Below are 13,969 nucleotides of genomic sequence, written 5' to 3'. Positions count from 1 at the left end.
TACATACAACACACAAACAATGTGGTCTACATACAACACACAAACAATGTGGTCTACATACAACACACAAACAATGTGCTCTACATACAACACACAAACAATGTGGTTTACATACAACACACAAACAATGTGGTCTACATACAACACACAAACAATGTGGTCTACATACAACACACAAACAATGTGGTCTACATACAACACACAAACAATGTGCTCTACATACAACAAACAAACAATGTGGTCTACATACAACACACAAACAATGTGGTCTACATACAACAAACAAACAATGTGGTCTACATACAACACACAAACAATGTGCTCTACATACAACACACAAACAATGTGGTCTACATACAACACACAAACAATGTGCTCTACATACAACACACAAACGATGTGCTCTACATACAACACACAAACAATGTGCTCTACATACAACACACAAACAATGGGGTCTACATACAACACACAAACAATGTGGTCTACATACAACACACAAACAATGTGGTCTACATACGACACACAAACAATGTGCTCTACATACAACACACAAACAATGTGGTCTACATACAACACACAAACAATGTGCTCTACATACAACACACAAACAATGTGGTCTACATACAACACACAAACAATGTGGTCTACATACAACACACAAACAATGTGGTCTACATACAACACACAAACAATGTGCTCTACATACAACACACAAAGACAAAGATATGTTTCAAAGGGCCAATTTATTTCAGGCCAGAACAAATGGACAAAACTATTTTAAATAGCTGCAACATAATGGCACTTTAACTTTAACTCTAAGTAGATAGGATCTTTGATCCAAGACACAACTTACACTTAACTAAAATGTTATTTTCTTTGTGCTCGACAAAAGAAAAGTATTGAGAATGTCTCCATGTTAAAAAACTCGACTTCTGGCTTCACCATGATGTCTTGTTAGTTGTTATGAGAGTAGCGTATGTATGTGTGTGTGTGTGGCCCTTTAAGATATGACAGCATGAGAGGTGAGTGACGTCAGTGAGTGAGTGGGCGAGAGAGGTGAGGGAGCGGCGACAGTGAGTGCGTGCAGGTTCTCTAGCTTGGTGGATGGCTGCGTGCAATAAAGTCACAAAGTTGCAACAAACCGCCGGGCTCGTCATTCACCCTCAGCTGTAAAGACCCTCTTCCGGGTAAAGTGAAGGTTGTTAGACCCGAAGTACGGCTCTGGAGGAACGTCTCCCCTGCGGGGAGGCGTGCTTTTTGTGGGTGGGGGTAAACACGCCTCTTCTTTTCCACCGGAGCGCTCCAATAAAACACACTCAGATCTTCAGATTCTAGCCGATACTACATACAAATAACGTAAAATAACGCAGTAACGCATCATGCAGTAACGGTAACTGAGTGACCAAAGTGCGCCCTGCAACTCGTTTTAAAATTTCAATTTTTTTTTTAGAAATGGCCCACGCTTGAGGCTCGGGTGACAGATCTCTTCAACGAGGCAAAGGACAATCTAAAGTTCCTGGACACCCTGGAAAAAGCATGTCAGGCACTTTACACCAGCGACCCCGTGTGTACAGTACTAAGCTTTTAAACAATGGAGGCAACTCGATGAATGACAATGCCGTTCTCGTGTGTGTGAGATTCCAGGCCACCATTGTGAAAAGCGTGCAGAACATCATCAACGCCGTTCAGATGATCCACACGGTGTCACGGTACTACCATACCAGCGAGAAGATATCAGCCATCTTCATTAAAGTATATCAATTCTCACACAACACGAGCTGTATTCCGGGGATGCGTTAAAAACACATTTGATATTCCTCAACTGATTAGGTAACCAATCAGATGATTACAGCCTGCAGACGCCACATTTCCAACGACAGCTCAGCAATATGGGAGCAAGATGGTAAAAATGTTGTGATAAAAATACAGGTAAAGTAACCAATCACCTTTTATTGATAGCAGATGGTAAGATATCACCGCCTAACTGTTTTTTTCTGGACAGGAATCCCTTTGTTTGTACCGGGAGTATAAGTCTTGTTTGGCAAAAATTAAAGAAAAAGCCAAACGGAGCCGTCAGAGGCCCTTTGTCTTTTCTGAGATGCACGTGTTGAGGAAGTTTGAGGCCTTCTGCAAGCGTCTTGAAAGTGTAAGAAAGTGGATTATTCTTCCAGCTCACTTACCGTATTAAGCTGGTAACAACGCTGATTGCCCTTTTGCAGATCACCAAAATAATAACGGTGTTCAAGACGTTCGAATGCCTGGCCAAGTCCAACATCGAGGGCATCGAGGTGCTGGCTGGTCAGTTCCGCAAGGCCTCCACAGACCTGAAGAACAAGCAGGCGGACGTCTTCGCCTCCCGGGTGTCGGCGTTCGAGGCCGACTGCGAAACGTTTATGACACACGTACGCAACCTGGAGGTACGCGTTTAGGTCTACACTTAACACGATAGAACAGACGTTGTTCTATCGTTGTCCTAGGCACACCCTAAAATCAAATTAATTCATTATTAATGAGATACACTACCGTTCAAAAGTTTGGGGTCACCCAAACAATTTTGTGGAATAGTCGTCATTTCTAAGAACAAGAATAGACTGTGGAGTTTCAGATGAAAGTTCTCTTTTTCTGGCCATTTTGAGCGTTTAATTGACCCCCACAAATGTGATGCTCCAGAAACTCAATCTGCTCAAAGGAAGGTCAGTTTTGTAGCTTCTGTAACGAGCTAAACTGTTTTTCAGATGTGTGAACATGATTGCACAAGGGTTTTACTAATCATCAATTAGCCTTCTGAGCCAATGAGCAAACACATTGTACCATTAGAACACTGGAGTGATAGTTGCTGGAAATGGGCCTCTATACACCTATGTAGATATTGCACCAAAAAGCAGACATTTGCAGCTAGAATAGTCATTTACCACATTAGCAATGTATAGAGTGTATTTCTTTCAAGTTAAGACTAGTTTAAAGTTATCTTCATTGAAAAGTACAGTGCTTTTCCTTCAAAAATAAGGACATTTCAATGTGACCCCAAACTTTTGAACGCTAGTGTATATTATCAGATGATATTTTGGGTTGTGGTGTTGCTCAGATAGTAGAGCGGCCATCCAGAAACTTGAGTGTTCCTAGTATGAATCCATTTTCCATTTTCAGTTTGTCACCAGGCTATGGAGCAGGGGTGGGCAATTAATTTTTACCGGGGGCCGCATGAGCAACCCGAGCACTGCTGGAGGGCCACATCGACAATATTTCAATTAAATTTTGCTCAATATTATTTTTTATATACCGTAAGATAAATAATAATAATAGTAATACTTCAACATAGTGTGTGTAACAGCATTCCATGACTAATATAAATAAATTAACATTAATAATAAATGACAGTAAAATAAGCACACGTATGACTGAGGAGTCATAGTGTAACTTTGTGTGGTGTTTGAGTTGTCCGACTTTTTGTGTGGCCGTAAACGCACCAGTGGTTTAGTGCTATGCGTGTTGGTGACAGATGACAAGTTGGTTTTGGCCTGGTTTGTACGGCAGAAAATGACTAGTTTTTCGAGATAGAATTGTTTTACTCATGTTTTTGGTGTGGTTATGTCCGAATATAAGCAGTTTTGCTCAATAAAGTGATCGATATAATTCCTGTCCTCGAAGCATCTCGATAGACGTTACAATAATTGAACGGTGTTCAATTGAACGGTGTTGACGAACACCGTTAGGGCCGCTTGTTGTCACTGTCACTCAAAGTTGCATTGCAAAATTACATAGAATAAATATGTTTATTTTGTTTAGAATTCAGATGGGATTTGATTTGGTGCGCGGCATATATTTGCTGCGCGCAGCGGACGCTTGAGCAGTGCGCAATTGCGCAGGCGCGCACCTTAGAGGGAACGTTGCTTGGCAGTCCATGTCTTGTTGAAAACACGCCATTCTTCATCAACTTTTCTCTTTTTAGCGTCTCGGGTGTAAACCGTGCATCACTTGTTGCTGCATGTGCACCTTCACTCGCAGGTTACACACGGACACACGCCCATAAATAATACTTTTCAAAATAAAAGCAGCACAGTTGTATTGCGCGCACGACATAGATGTTTTTTCAACTTTATTTTGTCATTTATAATTGGCCTCACGCGGGCCGGACAGGGACGCACAAAGGGCCGCAGAATGCCCAGGTCTGCTATGGAGGGTCTGCAGTAGGGGTGTGGGAAAAAATCAATTCGAATCGCGATTCTCACGTTGTGCGATTCAGAATCGATTCTCATTTTTAAAAAAGCAATTTTTTTCTTTTTTTTGTTTACAATTTTTTCTTTTTTTTGTAAATTTTTTTTTACATTTATTTTTTATTTTTATTAATCAATCCAACAAAACAATACACAGCAATACCATAACAATGCAATCCAATTCCAAAACCAAAGCCGAGCCAGCAACACTCAGAACTGCAATAAACAGAGCAATTGAGAGGAGACACAAACACCACACAGAACAAACCAAAAGTAGTGAAACAAAAATGAATATTATCAACAACAGTATCAATATTAGTTACAATTTCAACATAGCAGTGATTTAAAAATCCCTCATTGACATTATCATTAGACATTTATAAACATAAATAAAAAACTAAAATAAAAAAGAACAATAGTGTGACAGTGGCTTACACTTGCATCGCATCTCATAAGCTTGACAACACACTGTTTCCAATATTTTCACAAAGATAAAATAAGTCATATTTTTGGTTCATTTAATAGTTGAAACAAATGTACATTATTGCAATCAGTTGATAAAACATCGTCCTTTACAATTATAAAAGCTTTTTACAAAAATCTACTACTCTGCTTGCATGTCAGCAGACTGGGTAGATCCTGCTGAAATCTATGTATTCCATGAATAGACAATCCTTTTGAATCGGAAAAATACCGTTTTTGAATCGAATCGTGACCCCAAGAATCGATATTGAATGGAATGGTGGGACACCCAAAGATTCACAGCCCTAGTCTGCAGTGTTGCTACCTTCCCGTTTCTTGACCCTGGACCGGTACAAGTCCTTAATGGTGGGAAGGTCGACACCGAAGATCTTTTCTTTAGAACTGGTTGTCTGTTGCAGTTTCTGTCTGTCCAGCTTGGTTGCAAATCCAAACCAGACAGTAAGGGAGGTGCACAGGACAGATTGTATGATGGGTATGAAGAACATGATCAGCAGGTCCTGCACTGCAAAAAGGGAAATCTAAGTAAGATGAAATATGTCAAATAAGGGTGATATTTGCTTATTTTCTGTCTGATAAGATAATTCTTCTCACTAAGCAGATTTTATGTTAGAGTGTTTTACTTGTTTTAAGTGTTTTGGTCCTAAATGATCTCAGTAAGATATTACAGCTTGTTGCTGAGATTTGATGAGCTATATTGAGTAAAACATGCTTGAAACTAGAATATCAACTGTTGCAAAGCTGTGTCATCAACACTCACAAGTAGAAAACTACTTTTTTAAAGTAATCATTTCTTATTTCAAGCATGAAAAAAAAAATCATGATGCCGAGCGCATATCATTATGTCAAGATAATGGCACTAGCATTTACTTCATTTAAGAATATTTTTCAACATATTGAGCAAAAAGGTCTCTTTTTTTTTTCTACCAAGAAAAGTGCACTTGTTATTAGTGAGAATATACTTATTTTAAGCTATTTTTGGGTTCATTGAGGTTTGCTAATTTAACTTGTTTTGGAAAGTCTTGACAAGCCGAATTTTCTTGTTTTTTGGCAGATAATTTTGCTTAGTTCAAATAAGATACCACTAATTTTTGTATTTTTTTGATTTTTGTTTTTGAACACTTGACTTTTTGCAGTACACTGCAAAAACTGAAATCTAAGTAAGATGAAATATGTCAAATAAGGGTGACATTTGCTTATTTTCTGTCTGATAAGATAATTCTTCTCACTAAGCAGATTTTATGTTAGAGTGTTTTACTTGTTTTAAGGGTTTTGCTCCTAAATGATCTCAGTAAGATATTACAGCTTGTTGCTGAGATTTGATGAGCTATATTGAGTAAAACATGCTTGAAACTAGAATATCAACTGTTGCAAAGCTGTGTCATCAACACTCACAAGTAGAAAACTACTTTTTTAAAGTAATCATTTCTTACTTCAGGCATGGAAAAAAAAATCATGATGCCGAGCGCATATCATTATGTCAAGATAATGGCACTAGCATTTACTTCATTTAAGAATATTTTTCAACATATTGTGCAAAACGGTCTCTTTTTTCTACCCAGAAAAGTGCACAATTAGTGAGAATATACTTATTTTAAGGTATTTTTGGGTTAATTGAGGTTAGCTAATTTTACTTGTTTTGGAAAGTCTTGACAAGCCGAATTTTCTTGTTCTATTGGCAGATAATTTTGCTTAGTTCAAATAAAATACCACTAATTTTTCTTGTTTTTGAACACCAACTTTTTGCAGTGTGGGACAGGCTGAACTTCTTGATCTGATTGTGTCTATGTGGGAGGTCCATCCCAGAAACCAGTAACCTGAAATAGTGGGTTTGAGGAGGGCTTCTCCTGAAGTCCACCGTCATCTCCTCAGTCTTGAAGGAGTTCAGCACTAAATTGTTCTGACTGCAATAGAGAAGCCAGCTGTTCCACCTCACGTCTGCAGGCAGCCTTGTTGCTGTCCTGGATGAGACCGATGACGGTGGTGTCGTCTGCGGACTTGAAGAGTTTTACATAAAGGTCTGCTGAGGTGCAGTCATCGGTCTAGAGCAGGGGTGTCCAAAGTGCGGACCGCAGCTAATTGTTTACCGGCCCGCCACACATTCTGGAAATACTATTGTAAAAATAAAAAAGAACGTTAAAAAAAGTGGAATGAGGTGAAATCTAACGAGAAAAAGTTGCAATGTTGACACAAAAGCTGCCTTGCAGGCTGTTTTTTTTTCTTTTGTCTGTCTTCATTTTTCTTTTTTTTGCCATTGCTCAAAAAAAAAAAAAAAATAATATAAAAAAATCCATGTTATAATGAATTATTTTCAGGGCTCCAATTACTTCAAATATTTCACTTTAAAATGTTTTATGTGGTAAATATTGCATATATTGTGTAGTAGCCGTATAAAAACATCCAAGTTTTCTTTGACAAAAGCGCATAAAAGAAACAAAATAATAGTTCCAGCATAAAATGGACAGATATATCTGAAGTTGATCTCGTAACTTAAGTGTTGAAAGTAATAGAAAAACCTAATAAAAATGTATCACTTTATGAGTGGGGCACCTTTTGGATCCCAAATATATTTAGTGATTTTTTATTTATCTTTTCACTGTGATTACTCAAAAATATGAAATAATTAAAATCAATGGTGTCCTGCATTATTGATCTTTTAGGGCTCTAATTACTAAATACTGCATATTTCAGTTTCACTATAAAAAAACTAAGTTGTTTTTGACAGAAAAGCCATAAAACATTTTTTTTTAATTTGTATTACTTTATATCAACTTGAAGTTGATATAGAGATTTACTGTAAGCGTTAAATAATTAAAAAAAAAAAAAAAAAATCGGACTTATTTTTAACATTTTAATGACTGAGACCCTTTATGGTCCCCGGGACCCCTAAAGGTAAAATAAATAAAAAATGCATATATTTTGTTATGGTTTGAAAATGAAAAATATCAAAATGGCCCCCACGTGCTTTAATTTTTCCGTGTGCGGCCCTCAGTGGAAAAAGTTTGGACACCCCTGGTCTAGAGTAAAGGGGGAATATCAGTGGGGAGAGAACACATCCCTGTGGGGCACCAGTGCTGGATGTGATGCTTCACAGCCTCACCTGCTGCTTCCTGTCAGTCAGACAAGTGGAGGCAGTCACTGCGAACTGGTTGAGTTTACAGTGCAGGAAGTTGAGGTGATGCAGGATGTGGTTTAGTCCTATGTTGACTGTATCCTCCACGGACATGTTTGCCCTATAGGCAAACTGCAGGTGGTCCAGCAGGGGGCCTGTTGTGTGCTTCAGCTGGCGCAAATCCAGTCTCTCAAAGGACTTCATGACCACAGACGTCAGGGCGACTGGTCTCTAGTCATTGAATCCTGTGATGGAAGGTTTCTTTGGGACTGGGATGATGATGGAGCTTTTGAAGCCAGAGGGCACGTCACACAACTCCGGCGATGAGTTGAAGATCTGCATGAAGATGAGGGCCAGCTGCTCAGCACTGACTCTCAGGCAGGAGGAGGTGGACACACTGTCTGGTCCTGGAGTTGTTCTGGTCTTTTTCTTCTGTAAGAGCTGGTGCACATCCTTTTCACAGATCGTCAGTGCAGGTGGGGGGTCAGAGAGGAAGGGAATTGAGGGTAGATCAGATAGAGCGCAGTGTTGGGGTAATGTTGATGGGTGTGAAAACCTGCAATAGAAGCTGTTTAGTTCCTCAGGTAGTCTAGTATTACCTCCCTGGTGGGGTGAGGGTTTTCTGTAGTTGTGACCTCTCGCAGGCCTTTCCAAACTGCTGAAGGATCGTTAAAGGCCTACTGAAAGCCACTACTAGCGACCACGCAGTCTGATAGTTTATATATCAATGATGAAATCTTAACATTGCAACACATGCCAATACGGCCGGGTTAACTTATAAAGTGACATTTTAAAATTCCCGCCACACTTCCGGTTGAAAAACTCCTTTGGATATGATTTATGCGCGTGACATCACAAAATCCACGGAAGTGGTTGGACCCCATCGGACCCGATACAAAAACCTCTTGTTTTCTTCGACAAAATTCCACAGTATTCTGGACATCTGTGTTGGTGAATGTTTTGCAATTTTTTTTAATGAACAATGGAGGCTGCAAAGAAGAACGTTGTAGGTGGGATCGATCGGTGTATTAGCGGCTAAGTACAATACTTACAGCAACACAACAAGGACTACTTACTACGCCTAGCCCAGGGGTCGGCAACCTTTACCACTCAAAGAGCCATTTTGGCCAGTTTCACAAATTAAAGAAAGTAATGGGAGCCACAAAAAAAAATTTAAAATTTAAAATGAAAAACACCGCATACAGAGCTTAAATGCTTTGTGCTATGTTACCCAGGGGTCTCTGACACACGCACCGGCACGCACTTTAATGTGGAAATTTGATGTTAGTGCAGCCCGCGAGTTTTGAATGAATGGCTCTTGATAGCGTCATACTTGCCAACCTTCTCATTTTTCCCGGGAGACTCCCGAATATCAGAGCGTGATGACACTGCATTTGGCGCCCTCTACAGTCTGCCCTAACAGTGTACCTGCTCGACCACACGTAGAATGCAGTTTCAGCTTGTTCACGTAAGTGACAGCAAGGCGTACTAACTCAGCAACCACACATCTTACACTGACGGTACCAATACCCAGAATCCCATGCAGCTCTAACTCTTCCGCTCAACCAACGCACGGAGGGGGGGGGGGGTTGATGTGTGGGGGGATTTGGTGGTAGCGGGGGTGTATAATGTAGACCGGAAGAGTTAGGGCTGCATGGGATTCTGGGTAATGGTTGTGTTGTGTTTATGTTGTGTTACGGTGGGATGTTCTCCAGAAATGTGTTTTTCATTCTTTTTTGGTGTGGGTTCACAGTGTGGCGCATATTTGTAACGTAACAATGTTAAAGTTGTTTGATACGGCTACCGTCAGTGTAAGCTGTGTGGCTGATGAGTAAGTATGCTTTGCTGTCTCCTGTGTGTGCAAGTAATAACAACATGCAACATGTGGCTGGACTGGCATGCTGTTTGTAAATGCTATAGAGGACAATTACTGCAGTGCAATTAGGGCACGTCCTTTATTTAGTAATTAGAGTGTAAATAGGATTATTTTTTCCCTGGGAGTAATCTATGAAAGACACTGAGATCCATAAGTCTCCTGGGAAAATCGGGGGGGGGGTCGGCATGTATGTAGCTGAGCCGCATCAGAGTGGTCAAGGAGCCGCATGCGGCTCCGGAGCCGCGGGTTGCCGACCCCTGGCCTAGCCGATGCTTGCCGCCAAACTCACGGATGAAGTCCTTCGTCGCGCCGTCGATCGCTGGAACGCAGGTGAGCACGGCTGTTGATGGGAAGATGAGGGCTGGCTGGCGTAGGTGGAGCGCTAATGTTTTTATCATAGTTCTGTGAGGTCCGGTTGCTAAGTTGCTAAATTAGCCTTAGCGTCGTTAGCAACAGCATTGTTAAGCCTTACCAGGCTGAGAATTTTTAACCGTGTAGTTACATGTACATGGTTTAATAGTATTGTTGATCTTCTGTCTATCCTTCCAGTCAGGGGTTTATTTATTTTGTTTCTATATGCATTTGAGAACGATGCTATCACGTTAGCTCAGTAGCTAAGTGTGTCAACGATGTATTGTCGTGGGGATAAAAGTCACTTTAAATGTCCATTTCGCGTGCTCGACTCTCATTTTCAAGAGGATATAGTATCCGAGGTGGTTTAAAATACAAATCCGTGATCCACAATAGAAAAAGGAGAGAGTGTGGAATCCAATGAGCCAGCTTGTACATAAGTTACGGTCAGAGCGAAAAAAGATACGTCCATCACTGCCTCTCCAGTCCTTCACTGTAACGTTCCTCATCTACGAATCTTTCATCCTCGCTCAAATTAATGGGGTAATCGTCGCTTTGTCGCTCCGAATCTCTCTCGCTCCATTGTAAACAACGGGGAATTGTGAGGAATACTAGCTCCTGTGACGTCACGCTACTTCCGCTACAGGCAAGGCTTTTTTTATCAGCGAGCAAAAGTTGCGAACTTTATCGTCGATGCTCTCTACTAAATCCTTTCAGCAAAAATATGGCAATATCGTGAAATTATCAAGTATGACACATAGAATGGATCTGCTATTCCCGTTTAAATAAAAAAAATTCATTTCAGTAGGCCTTTAACTGAAAACCTTTGTTTGAGCTTTTTAGTGTAGCTCCTCTTCGCTACCATGATCGCCTTATCAGTTTGTTCCTGGCCTCCTTGGCCGGACAGAGCTTTCTAAATTGAGGTGTAATCCAGGGCTTGTTGGTAAACCAGGGTTTGTTGTTGTTGACATTCGCCAGTGTGCAATCCCCGCTGCCTCAGTTTAACGAGGGAGCCTGCTCGTTTTCCCGTCTGCGGCCTCTCCAGCTACGTCCATACATAGCTGCTGCTCCCCCAGTAATCAGAATCAGAATCAGAATAGTTTTATTGCCATTGTTTGAGAACGGGTTCACAAACTAGGAATTTTTCTTGGTGCAATCGTGCAACATAAAACACATATTTGGTAATAAAAAGAGCTGTAACTGGGCTATCAGATTTGGTTATAGACTTAGAAGGAATTCAAGGAGCTACTGTTAGGAGTTATTGTTCATTTGCCTGATGGCCGAGGGGAAAAAACTGTTCAGGTGGCGGGAGGTGTGGGTCTGGATGGACCGTAGTCTCCTGCCTGAGGGGAGAGGGGAGAATAGTTTGTGTCCAGGGTGAGAAGAGTCAGCTGTGATCCGACCCACACGCTTCCTGGTCCTGGAGGAGAACAGGTCCTGGAGGGATGGGAGCTTGCAGCCAATCACCTTCTCAGCAGCACGTACCATGCGCTGCAGTCTATTCTTATCCTGGACTGTGGCGCCAGGGGAACCACACTGTGATGGAGGAGGTCAGGATGGACTCTATGATGGCTGAGTAAAACTGCACCAGCATCTCGGTCGGCACCTTAAGTTTCCTCAGCTGCCGCAGGAAGTACATCCTCTGCTGCGCCTTCTTGATGAGGGAGCTGATGGTCGGCTCCCACTTGAGGTCCTGGGTGACGGTGGTGCCCAAGAAACGGAAGGAGTCCACAATGGGGACAGGGGGTGGAAGAGTCAATCAGGGTGAGGGGGGATGGTGGGGCTGTGACTTTCCTGAAGTCCATGATCATCTCCACTGTTTTCTGGGCGTTCAGCTCCAGGTTGTTGAGGCTGCACCAGGACGTCAGCCGGTCCACCTCTCTCCTGTAGGCGGACTCAAAGCCATCCGAGATGAGCCCGATGAGGGTGGTGTCATCTGCAAACTTGAGCAGTTTTACGGACCGGTGACTGGAGGTGCAGCAGTTTGTATACAGGGGGAGAGTACACAGCCCTGAGGAGTACCGGTGTTCGTGGTTCGACTGTCCGAGACAAGAATCTCCATGTAACTTTCTAGTTCTTTGAAACTTTTTCTTAGTAGATTGCACAGTGCAGTGCATATTCCGTACAATTGACCACTAAATGGTAACACCCGAATAAGTTTTTCAACTTGTTTAAGTCGGGGTCCACGTTAATCAATTCATGGTAACAATTCAATGAGGAATGGTGAGAAAAGTTTAGTAGAAGACTGTCCAATGTTTAATAGTTATTCTCTGGTGAAAGAGACCATAGAAAAGGAACAAAAAAATAAAGAAAAACAGAACCCAATGTTACCAAATGTGTTATGGCTACAGTCTGAATCTGGAACAGATTCTTTTTTGTGGGTCATTTTTTAAAAGTAGAAACACTTAGGGAATAATTGCTTCTCATCTACAGGAGCAGCTAAAGGCATTCATGAACATGAGCTTCTCAAAATTTGACTCATCCCAGCAAGCTCTCGTCGTAATACAGCGGTCGGTCCAACATACACTACCGTTCAAAAGTTTGGGGTCACCCAAACAATTTTGTGGAATAGCCTTCATTTCTAAGAACAAGAATAGACTTGTCGAGTTTCAGATGAAAGTTGTCTTTTTCTGGCCATTTTGAGCGTTTAATTGACCCCACAAATGTGATGCTCCAGAAACTCAATCTGCTCAAAGGAAGGTCAGTTTTGTAGCTTCGGTAACGAGCTAAACTGTTTTCAGATGTGTGAACATGATTGCACAAGGGTTTTCGAATCATCAATTAGCCTTCTGAGCCAATGAGCAAACACATTGTACCATTAGAACACTGGAGTGATAGTTGCTGGAAATGGGCCTCTATACACCTATGTAGATATTGCACCAAAAAGCAGACATTTGCAGCTAGAATAGTCATTTACCACATTAGCAATGTATAGAGTGTAGAGATGTCCGATAATATCGGCCTGCCGATATATGCGTTAAAATGTAATATCGGAAATTATCGGTATCGTTTTTTTTATTATCGGTATGGTTTTTTTATTTATTTATTTTTATTTTTTTTAAATTAATTAAATCAATATAAAAAACACAAGATACACTTACAATTAGTGCACCAACCCAAAAAACCTCCCTCCCCCATTTACACTCATTCACACAAAAGGGTTGTTTCTTTCTGTTATTAATATTCTGCTTCCTACATTATATATCAATATATATCAATACAGTCTGCAAGGGCTACAGTCCGTAAGCACACATGATTGTGCTGGTCCACTAATAGTACTAACCTTTAACTGTTAATTTTACTCATTTTCATTCATTACTAGTTTCTATGTAACTGCTTTTATATTGTTGTACTTTCTTTTTTTATTCAAGAAAATGTTTTTAATTTATTTATCTTATTTTACTAATTTTTTTAAAAAGTACCTTATCTTCACCATACCTGGTTGTCCAAATTAGGCATAATAATGTGTTAATTCCACGACTGCATATATCGGTTGATATCGGTATCGGTTGATATCGGTATCGGTAATTAAAGAGTTGGACAATATCGGAATATCGGATATCGGCAAAAAGCCATTATCGGACATCCCTAATAGAGTGTATTTCTTTAAAGTTAAGACTAGTTTAAAGTTATCTTCATTGAAAAGTACAGTGCTTTTCCTTCAAAAATAAGGACATTTCAATCTGACCCCAAACTTTTGAACGGTAGTATAAGCAAGATTTGTGCTTTTTTTTTTAGATTTTTAACATCTCACTTGTCTGCAGTTTTCAGAAACTCAACATTCCCTGTCTGAAGGCGGAAATGCCCAAGGCTTTGGGTTCCATTCTACTGCTCTACGTCTCAGAAGTGGAGGCCGTGACAAAAGTATGGAATGCTGGGCGCAATATTAAGTCATCCTGCTCATAAAATGTAATAGACTTATGGTAACACGGA

The 13,969-nt window shown here is 40.7% G+C and overlaps 1 protein-coding gene across 1 annotated transcript in view; it reads left to right on the top strand.

Moving 5' to 3' along the window:
• LOC133631538 (dynein axonemal heavy chain 8-like) overlaps positions 1 to 13,969 on the top strand; it is a 200,699-nt gene that overhangs the window by 25,794 nt on the left and 160,936 nt on the right. The window contains exons 8-14 of the mRNA XM_062023834.1: positions 1,454 to 1,567; positions 1,648 to 1,755; positions 1,834 to 1,932; positions 2,006 to 2,149; positions 2,223 to 2,420; positions 12,470 to 12,546; positions 13,801 to 13,900. Of these exons, the coding sequence (XP_061879818.1) occupies positions 1,454 to 1,567; positions 1,648 to 1,755; positions 1,834 to 1,932; positions 2,006 to 2,149; positions 2,223 to 2,420; positions 12,470 to 12,546; positions 13,801 to 13,900 (840 nt within the window). The remainder of the gene's footprint in view (positions 1 to 1,453; positions 1,568 to 1,647; positions 1,756 to 1,833; positions 1,933 to 2,005; positions 2,150 to 2,222; positions 2,421 to 12,469; positions 12,547 to 13,800; positions 13,901 to 13,969) is intronic.

Source organism: Entelurus aequoreus, linkage group LG16, assembly GCF_033978785.1.
Source record: "Entelurus aequoreus isolate RoL-2023_Sb linkage group LG16, RoL_Eaeq_v1.1, whole genome shotgun sequence".
Taxonomy (NCBI): Eukaryota; Metazoa; Chordata; class Actinopteri; order Syngnathiformes; family Syngnathidae; genus Entelurus; species Entelurus aequoreus.
The sequence above is the reverse complement of the archived record's forward strand: the minus strand, read 5'-3'. Positions and strand labels throughout refer to the sequence as shown.